The sequence below is a fragment of the Cicer arietinum genome, chromosome 1, assembly GCF_000331145.2.
Source record: "Cicer arietinum cultivar CDC Frontier isolate Library 1 chromosome 1, Cicar.CDCFrontier_v2.0, whole genome shotgun sequence".
NCBI classification, from domain to species: Eukaryota; Viridiplantae; Streptophyta; class Magnoliopsida; order Fabales; family Fabaceae; genus Cicer; species Cicer arietinum.
The window spans coordinates 53112699-53122917 of record NC_021160.2 but is presented as its reverse complement, the minus strand read 5'-3'; the positions used below and the strand labels follow the sequence as shown (position 1 = coordinate 53122917).

Here is a 10219-nt window from a genome sequence, read left to right as displayed (position 1 = left end):
ATTGTTATTATTTGCATTAATACCCTCTAATTTCAACCCATCAAAAGAAGAAAAGTTTCTCATCTCTTGCAATATTGGTGACCACATAGGAGTAGAACCAAGCTTGAAAGGAGGTGGGGTCCACGTATTATAACTTGGCTTGTGAATCATGGACTCCATTCTAACTCCAAGTGCTTTATTATAGGAAGATCCAATTCCATAATAAGATGGTGTAGAAAGAGTAGGATAGTTAGTGTAATAAGGAAAATGCGTACTAGGGCTCCCAAAACCATTTTGAATCTCTTGGCGATGTTTTGCGACCGCACGCTCCCTCTTATGAGCATTTTGATGTCCTCCTAAAGCTTGTGAAGTAGAAAATTGTCTCGAACAAAAGTTGCATGAAAAAGCCTTCGACTCTGAAGACTTTTCTTCTTCAATGTTCTCTTCAATATTGTTGGTCTTATTAGTCCAATATAACGAAGACGAACCTACTTCTATATTCTTCGAAGGATTGAAGAAATCAAGTTCTTGCACCTTCGGTCCACAAACCAAACCGTCGTTAGAAAGCTTTGTGAAAAGAAAATTGGAGTTTGAAGTTTGATGTTGTTCGGATTTTACATCGTCATTCTCTTTAATTTGCATCACCTTGTTGTCGTCGCTATTGCTTTCGTCATCAGAAACTTTGTTGGAAATAGCTTCCGAAGTGGAAGAGGATTGTTCGGAGGCTGCCATGATACAAAGGAGAGAATTATTTTGACCTAACTTTTGTCTGTAATGTAATGTAAATGGGTGTGGGCTTGAATGATTGATTTGATGAAAAGAGGGGCATGAAGGAGGGTTATTTATTTTAAGTTTTGAATTAATGCAAATATCTTCCATAAATAAAAAGGAAAGAGATCTCATGAATTGTGCAGTTATTATTTACAAATTAATGTAATGGATTGAAGGGATGGGAACAAGTTTTGCACCGATTCGTGCATGATCTTTGCCTAAATCAAACCCTCCCAATAATGATATTAACACTGTCTAATTACTACGCTTAATTACTCGTACACTGAAATATTCCATAAAAAGTGTATTATATGAGTGGAGTATTATTAGTACATTAGACCTTCTATGTACTTCAAATATGAATGATGTCAATCAATAACTAAAATTGGTAATTTTGAAATGACTTGTTATTGAAGTTAAATTACTCAATATTTTAATTGTTTCAGAGAAATTAATGGAAGTAATTTTGGACTATAATTTTGGCTTCATCAATAATCTATATTTTTCCAAATATTAAGGTGGGTTGCTATAATTGGCTCAAAACTTCCAATTAAGTAAGTTTTTATTATAATTACCATGTATTCAAATATTTCGCTGGCGTATGAGAAATTCTTCTATTATGTATATTCCGTACATCAAATAAAATAAGTGATCAATATTATTAAAATATATTTTTTCTTTAATTTGTTTAAAAGAAGTAACTCGTAATTTTTTTTTTACAAATAAATCAATAACTTATTATAATTACTATAATTTTTCTTGTAAATAACTTTTCTAAATACTATGATTTTTTTCATAAAATATTGTAATTTTCAATATAATGAAATATTAAATCCTTATCGCTTCTCTTTTACTGGAATATTAGACTTATGCAATCTTTGGTGAGTTTTCAAATTTCAGGTTGAAACCATGTGAGTATTTTCTATAGACTCATCACTCAGGTATTTAATTGATTAATTTTAATGTACATAATGTTGAACTTAAAAGGAATGTATCTGCTATGATATTTATGTTCCTGAAAATAAACTGCTAACATATTTTAGTATTATCAAGCGTTCTAGGCCTTTTTAAAAAATAAAATTTTTTATTTAATAAAAAATGAATCAAGTTTTATTTTTTATTTATTTTAAAAAAATGTTTCACGTTTCACAACTAAAATCGATAAAATCTTATATAAATTAAATAAAAATATTTTATTTTTATTGCAAATTATTTAATACTTTAGTACAACTAAATTGATTAACAAATGTAGCAAAAATGAGAGAAATATTTGTTATAAATTAAAAAATCATGAGTGAACATGTTACTAACATGAGTTACTGAAGCGGTACAATCAATACACTATTTTTTTCTCCAACTAAAATATGAAAAAAAATTTACATGAGTTTTTTATGATATCGTAGAACCGTTAAAATGTCATATTTAATTTTTTTAAAAATATAAAAAAAATAAATTTAAAAATGTTATTAATTCTACTAAAAGAAATGATATAATTATTAAATAAAATATTAATAATTTATTTATTAAATTTTTAAAAAAATTCGTCTAATAATTTCGCTTTAATTCTCATAACGTGTTGGACCAGAATTGATATACTTGTTGAACTTGATAAACATATGTCTAAAAAGTTTAAAATTAATATACTAAGCCATATGCAATAATAATATCTTCAATTATGTATTATGTGATGTGATATTGAAAATTAAAACAAGATCTTGCATGTAATTAAATGCAAATCAAAATTCATCGTATGTTAACTACTTTTTTGACGGAATCATCGTACCGTATGTTAATAAACATCGCAGAGATGCATGTTTTCAAGGCAACTCTTCAAACTTACTGGCAATCATTATTAATTTATTAATAAAAAAATACTCCATTTGTCCAAAAAAAAATAAGAAACACTCCGTGCAATAAAACAACAATCGATATTTATGCTTGTAATAAATAAAATAAAATAAATCATGCATCCAAAAAGGAAAAAATATATTGTGCTATATTTCCCTAAAATAACTTCTTTATAAATTTATTTTATTATTATGAATATAAATAAAAGAATTTATTTAGTTAATATATTTTGTAAATATATTTTTCTGAATTTTTTATTTTGAAAAACCAAAGGTATACTATTAATATGATTGTAAGCACAAGACTAAGAAAGTCAAAACCAATAACACCCAAAAAAAAAAGGGAGCTGCCACCCAAAAACCCCATCTATGACTATAAACAATTAGTTGAAGATCACTACCGAAAATAAAATTCAATATTTTCACTTTATTTGTAACACCACAATACAAATTTTATATTCTAAACAATTCGAGTCACCTCACATTCCTACCGACCAAGAATCGTTTTTTTTCTTCTTGTTTTACATATAGCTCAAATTCCTCCCAACCAAACTAATAGGACTTTAAATTAAGTAAACTAGTATGATAAAAAAAATGTAGGGTGATGTATTTGATTCAGTAAAAAAATAAAATTCCTCTTTAGATCGTCAAAATAGTTTTCAAAAGATATAATCTTTTATCATAATAGTTTTTAAAAGATACATTTTATTGTCAAAATAATATATTACCATTATAACATCGAGGACTAAAAAATTGGGGGATTTAGGGGGACAGTTCAAGATAGTCTGTGTGGTGGAATGATATTTTTGCAGGAAGAACTAGTTTTGAAGATGAATGATTTGATAAAAATTATTTAAAATTATTGGGAATGGAGTAATACTTTATTTTGAAAGGATCTATGGTTGGTTGGTGGGGTTTTGTGTAAGAAATTTAATAGGTTATTTCATTTGTCTTTGCAACAAGAGGAAAATGTAGAGGTTATGTTAGAGATGTTGCGACTGGAGGTGTTCAAGGGGGGAGATGGTGGTGACAATTGTTTGTGTGGGATAAGGAATTACTAGAGTAGTATAGGATTTTATTGGCTAGCATTAACTTGCAAGTTAATGTAGCAGATAAGTGGTCATAGAATAATACGCAAGGAAGATTGTATTAGGTAAATGAGGCGTATTTTGTGCTTCAGGAAGAGTTTGTCGCATGTGTCACCACACCTCCATTTTAAGAGGTTTAATAATTAATTTAGTTTGGTTTGCACTGACGTGGGCGATTTGAAAATTAAAAAATGAGGCAATTTTTAGTTCGCATGTTTTGAATGCAAATCTTATTATTAAGTAGGTTAAATTTTTAGCATGGAAGTGAATCAAATTGCACGTAAAAATATTTTGTTATGGGTATAATCAATAGTGCTATCAACCCTTGGAATGCATTGACATCGCTTGTGGTTAATTGTTTTGCTTCTTGTTGAGTAGTTTAGTTTTGCATTTCTGATTTGTTTTGGTTATACTGTAAAAACATTGTAAAATTTCTCTTGTTCTTATTCTAAGTATTTCTTGTGCTTAGAATATTTCTTTAATATATTCATTTTTTATATTTTATTTGTTTAAAAAATATCAAAGACTAAATTGACCGATTATTTGATGATTAGATAATTAATTGAATTTTTGAGTGAGATATAAACTAAAATGGCATCGTTCTACACTTTAAAAAATTAAAATGGTAGTATAATCGGTAACAACAATCAGGTGACACAATTAAAATCAAACTATTGTAGAACACATGTCTATATTTGTCCATACCTTCCCAAAAAGTAGACTTTCAAACAATAAGTGATGCACATTTTACACAAAACCACACCCAATAATACATAGTAATTGCAAATTATCGTGAGAAATACCATGTATTGATGATAGGTTATCCAGAGTAGGGAATATATTAGAAGTCTTCATGCAAAAACAGTCACATATAAAGGAACAAACTTATTGCTTATGATTGCTGAAATAGAATATATATATATATACCGACATCACCAACAACCATCAAAACCTTGTAAACTCCTTGACAGCCTAACCAATGTCGTGCTCACGATTCCACTACAACATCCACAACACTGCCCTGAAAGAAGGAAAAAAACGTTACCAACAAATCACTACACTTCACCACTAAATTCTCACCACACTAAAATTATTCATGCCTCAAAGATCATCCTCCCTCACCCAAATCCACACCGAACGAAACATCTCAGTCACCATCACATCTTTATCCAACACAAGACCAAAAAAACCAACTAAATGGTTCGCTAAAAAAAGTACCATTAACCCAAGAGTTCAACCAAAACAAAGTATATCACCTGCTCTCGACCATATTTAACACTCTACTATAAAATCAATTGAAATGAGTGTTATATATTGACCCTTCCAAGACTCACCTACCATTCTCCAAACCATATTTTTTTATAAAGCTTTAAGCCAACACATTTAATCTGATAGAGCCGCATCAAAAGCACGCAAATCACTCACCCTTAACACCCTTCATATGATCTAAACTAAATTTCTCTCATTTTATACCCAATGAATCTTATATGTTTCTTCACTTCAATACCTCCCCATAAAAATAATTTTAAAAAAGATTTAATTTATTGGATTGTACTGAGGGAGTTATGAATAAGAAAATAAAATAAACCAACAACTCATACAAGATATCTTTTAAGAGTACAAAAAATTTAACCCACAGCTAGCAAAAACAATAAGGACAGAAGATCACCCTGCCTAAGTTCTCAATATCTATTAAATTTAACCCTAAACTTATAACCTAATATAGCTAACTATTAATATTTTGTGGGCCTTTCTCAATATTTTTTGGTTAGATAATATCAATTATTTATTTGACTTATGTTATATTCTGTCAAGTCTAAAAGAAAAAAAAAGAGCCTATGTAAGTGAGCATAATGAGTGACGAGAGATGATGGTGCAACGTAATAAGATGCACCGGCGTTGCAGACAAGTAAAGCATAAAATAAATAAAGAGAAAGGAGTGAGTAGTTTTATCTTGTTCTTATCCCTTTAACAATGTGGCTTCTGCAACTCCCTTCTAACCTCTCAACTCCATTCCTCAACGGTGGTAACAGCAATGGATTGGGCCTCAACCGTCTCTCAAAGCCCACATCCTCACTCCCTGTGGCCCAAACACATTCCCTTCCCTTACCGTCAATCAAAGCCATGAAAACAATGGAAGGAAAAGTGGTTTGCTCCACCAACGACAAGACGGTCGCGGTGGAGGTTGTTCGTTTAGCGCCTCATTCTAAATACAAGAAACGAATTAGGATGAAGAAGAAGTATCAAGCTCATGACCCTGAAAACGTCTTCCAAGTCGGTGACATCGTTCAGCTTCGCAAAATTAGACCAATCAGTAAGAATAAGACGTTTCTCGCTGTTCCTGCTCCTGATAGGAATTCCAGAAACAGAAATTCCCCCGGTGATCTTGGAATTCCGCTTCAGTCTCAGCAGCAGGAGGAACAGTCTCAGCCTTAGGTTTAGGCTTGCAATCTCTTACTCTTGTTCTTTATTTTGTTTCCGTGTTTTTATGTTATGTAATTTTTAAGGCGAAAAATGTTTGGTGGAATTGTTGTATGTTGCAGTTATTTAGTACCAATATCATGAAATTGGAATTGAGAAATGGATGTTGTTACTTTGTTCTTGTTATTGTGAAAATATCTTAATTTTTAAGTGCTTAAATATGAATATCTTAATTTTTTAACAAGTGATAAATTAAATATGAATTTTTAAGTGCTTAAAAATTCATATTTATCATTTGTTAAAAAATTCTAAACTTTTGTAAGGAAGTTGTTAAATATGTATAAAAAAATTCCAATGATACACAATAGTTGGTTTAAAATCAGGGACAAAATAAAAAAGAAATTTTTTAAAGGACTAGTTTATGAATTTTTTTATCGGAGATGCCTGTTGAATTGCCTGAATCCCCTGTTCAGAAGTCTGAGAATTCGGATTCCATTAGCCATCCTCAAGAGAAAGAGATTGCTGAAGTGGGAAGCTTGGAAAGTCCAACGATGATGCAACCCATGTTTTCTAATATTGGAGATGATGTAGTTGAGGGTAGTATTAGTAAGCCCGGTGAGTCTCATGGTACTAGTCATGTGCATGAGACTAATGAAATCGAGACAAAAGAGGAGAGTAAAGAAGAAGAGAGGGTACAGGGAGTGGAAAATGTAGAGATAATTTCTTCTGTACAACCTGAGGCATCAGACAATACTGAGAAAAGAGACGAAACAGACACTTCTGTTCTACATTCTGTGGCTTCTGAAGAAACCAACAGCACTGACCAATCATATAATGAACAACCATCCAGTGCTACTCCAAATGAATCTTCTGAGGTGGTATCTGATTTGGTTTCGCATGACAATGAAACAACTGTTAAAGAAAATGAAAGGGACCATCTTGCAAATAATATCGAAACTGACATAAAAGAGCAGCATTTGAGTTCTGTAAAAAATATGTATGACTCAAATTCCATAGCTGAGCTGGAGAGGGTGAAGAGGGAGATGAAAATGATGGAGGCAGCATTACAAGGTGCTGCAAGACAAGCACAGGTATTTCACTTTCTGTACATAATCCTAAAGAAATAAAAGCTTATGTGTGCACATTCATTTTTGTTGTAAGTGTCCAGATGAAAAGAATATTGTTCAGTGCCCAGACTGGAAGACAATGTAGGGCTCGGATCTTGTTATTTTTTTAGCATGAAAACTATGTTCACATGGCCTTTAGGTAGCTATAGTTATAGTTAAGAAGATTTGTTCTGCTGTTGGACTTTTCTTCTTTGTTAAGGTTTCTTATTCACTTTGTCATAAATATATTTTCTTACTCAGTTCATTTTTAATTTTTATGTTGCAAGTGCCCATATGACAAGTCAATTAAGGGTTCAGATCTTGTTACAGTTTGAGTGTGAAAACTATTGCGAATGGTCATATGGTCTGTTTGGACACCTGGGATGTTTACCTAGGATGAGCCCATTATAAAAAATGACACCAAAGGGGCCCACCATATGGAAGGTGTGCTCGATGAATGGGAAGGGTAGGGCCAGATGAGAGGGGTGCGAGTTAGTTAGTGATTTGTAGACAGTTTCCATGTGATTCTGTTATTTAGGAGAGGGATAATAGGGGTGAGGTTATTCTTGCATTTTTGGATAATTCTATAAGGAGAGAATATCTCTCTGGTAGAAGTCTTTGACTCTGGTTTACCAGTTTCTGCTTGTAGAGCTTATGAGCTCAACTGCTATATCATAAATAAATATACAGTTTCATTACCTTGAATGTGCTAGTTCTCTAGGAAGGCCTCTTGTACAGTAAACTAAGATCATGAAGATTTCCTTGAGGTGTTAAAATAGTCAAGTTTCTAATTCACTTTATTTTTATTTGTTTTCTTGCTCCTTTGTACCTCTTTTCTTCATCTATAACCAGCATATATCTTCTGAGTCCCAATCATTAATGGTGAAAAATCATTTGATTTGATTTTTTAAATTGATGTTTCTATATGTTCAAGAAGCTATGTCTTGTGTAATTATGCTCCCATCTGTATCTCCTATGTACAATTTTCGCAGCCATGGGAGTCTTTTATATCTTATAGCAATTTTTTAATCTTGGTTTTCTTTGCAGGCTAAAGCTGATGAGATAGCAAAATTTATGAATGAGAATGAACAATTGAAAGCGTTGGTTGAAGATTTAAAGGTATATATTTTTTTCGATACATTGTTAGGATCATATTTTGCTTTAATACTCAGTTTTTTGATACAATCAATTGACATCAAAAGAAAGAAAAGAAAGAATTTCCTTTACGCTGATAGCTCTCTGCTCCAATATGGGCAGAGAAAACGAAGTACACAGCTTCTGATTCTTCTTCAATGACACGATTGCCTCCCTCGGTTTCCTTCCACTCCTTCTGATATACATTCTGTTATTTATCATTCAAATACATTTATTTATTATGCTATTCAATTATAACCTCCCCCTCCTCTGGCTGATTCCTCTTCATCGTAAAACACACTCTTAAGTTTTAACTATATGCAGGTATTATGACAGCATTTTTTCCTTGTGTAACATTTGGACAAATAGCATAAGTATTGGATGGTGGAGAATTGATTAAGTATCTCTAACCTTTAATTCATCATGTTTTTGTTTCTTATAACAACTATTTTCTTCTACTAGATACAACTCCATGTAATTATGCAAGTTTAAGATAGTGTTTGAATTGTCAGTGTATAATTAATTATTTTTAGTAGAATCTAGAAATATTTTTTAAAGAATATTGAGTTTGATGTTTGAATAAAAAGAGCCTACTTTATTAATTGTTAATTCTAAAATGATGTAAGGCTGTCCTTTGGGAAGCTTCATTTACCTGCTAATGATGCCTGCTTTGTGCACTCAATGGATTATGGGGTCAAAGTACAGAAAAAAAATTAAGGAAAAGGTATGATTTGGTGGATGCTCCATATACAGATTTGATTTCTCACATCTTTTGTCCATGTTGTTCACTATGTCAAGAGTTCAGAGAGCTCAAAATTAGAGGACTTGACCCTGCTCTTGGTAATTCACCTCCTCCTTATATTATTTATTTACCTTTCATTTTTCCATTCTCTTCGTAAAATTAGGTTAAATATTTTTTTAATCTATATAAAATTATGATTTTTTAAGTTTAGTCCCAACAAAATATTTATTTTATTTTAATCTCTATTTTTACTAGTTCTTACAAAAATTAAATTAAGTGGGGTTAGTTCATCGGTAAGAGTTTAACATTGTAAACTTGAAGGAATAAAGTTTAAATTATTTGTCGAGCAATTGTAAAATGATATTGAGTTTAAAAATTATTTCCTCATTCTTCCAATTTTTTAAAAAAATGTTTTTTGTCTCTGCATTTAGTCTCTATAATAGCAAAATAAGGACTAAAATTATACAAAATTTATGCAGGAACTCTAATTGAAAAATTGTAAATTTTGTAGAAATTAAAATCATATTTAACCAAATTATGTTCATAAAGTGATTGAAAGTAGAGAGACAACTATAACAAAAAAATTGACTGCATGAAGTGGATTATTCTTTTATCTGTCTGCAGGGTGGAATGGTATTCTTGCAGAACAACAATCAAAACAGTCAAGTAATCAAACATTGAAGAATCCTCCCTCAGACCAATTCATGTCCAAGTGACCACAGTAACTGTCAAAATCATGATAATTGTATTTTTTTTATTGGTTTTTGTGTGTTGATGTTTGACGTTTGTAACTGAATTATAAGAAAATAAAGCCATAATTTGGCAATTTCACAGTTTTTTGTCTCATTTGAGTAAGGTTCAACTACATCAAGATCATATCTTATCCTTATCTGACCCTCAAACTATATATCAACAAATTTGTATCTTCATGCATAAATTGAGTATACATAATAACCAAATACTTCATTTATATAGCCTACTCATATACTACAAACTAATACCACTCTTCAAATCAAATGGGAAAAAGAAATATGGTTATCCAATTTGAGTGTGAATCGTGATCATTTCCTATTAAGGATTTTTACTCTATAATCCAACATATATATATATATATATATATATATATATATA

General features: G+C 31.0%; 3 protein-coding genes across 4 annotated transcripts in view; 2 read left to right on the top strand and 1 right to left on the bottom strand.

The window, feature by feature from the left end:
* The window catches only part of LOC101494832 (uncharacterized), a 1398-nt gene extending 687 nt beyond the window's left edge, over nucleotides 1-711 (bottom strand). Inside the window, exon 1 of the mRNA XM_004487166.1 lies at nucleotides 24-711. Within this exon, the coding sequence (XP_004487223.1) occupies nucleotides 24-711 (688 nt within the window). The remainder of the gene's footprint in view (nucleotides 1-23) is intronic.
* A 4916-nt stretch (nucleotides 712-5627) lies between these two features.
* On the top strand, nucleotides 5628-6292 carry LOC101511473 (small ribosomal subunit protein uS17c). The gene has a single exon (XM_004486690.4). It carries the CDS (start codon nucleotides 5660-5662, stop codon nucleotides 6119-6121), a length of 462 nt encoding a protein of 153 aa, XP_004486747.1. The 5' UTR covers nucleotides 5628-5659; the 3' UTR covers nucleotides 6122-6292.
* A 151-nt stretch (nucleotides 6293-6443) lies between these two features.
* On the top strand, nucleotides 6444-9921 carry LOC101511796 (uncharacterized). Of its 2 annotated transcripts, XM_004486692.4 has the most exons (4): nucleotides 6444-7197; nucleotides 8260-8331; nucleotides 8973-9186; nucleotides 9713-9921. In XM_004486692.4, exons 1-3 carry the CDS (start codon nucleotides 6547-6549, stop codon nucleotides 9003-9005), a joined length of 756 nt encoding a protein of 251 aa, XP_004486749.1. In that variant the 5' UTR covers nucleotides 6444-6546; the 3' UTR covers nucleotides 9006-9186; nucleotides 9713-9921. The 2 variants fall into 2 exon arrangements, with proteins under 2 accessions (XP_004486749.1, XP_004486748.1); XM_004486691.4 differs by having other exon boundaries at nucleotides 8260-9186.
* Nucleotides 9922-10219: the final 298 nt, after the last annotated feature.

Bases quoted from the DNA above. Each gene is read 5' to 3' on its own strand.
- LOC101511473 (XM_004486690.4), top strand. From the start codon at position 5,660: ATGTGGCTTCTGCAACTCCCTTCTAACCTCTCAACTCCATTCCTCAAC.
- LOC101511796 (XM_004486691.4), top strand. From the start codon at position 6,547: ATGCCTGTTGAATTGCCTGAATCCCCTGTTCAGAAGTCTGAGAATTCG. The intron at 7,198-8,259 runs GTATTTCACTTT...TTTTCTTTGCAG, and splicing joins GTGCTGCAAGACAAGCACAG to GCTAAAGCTGATGAGATAGC.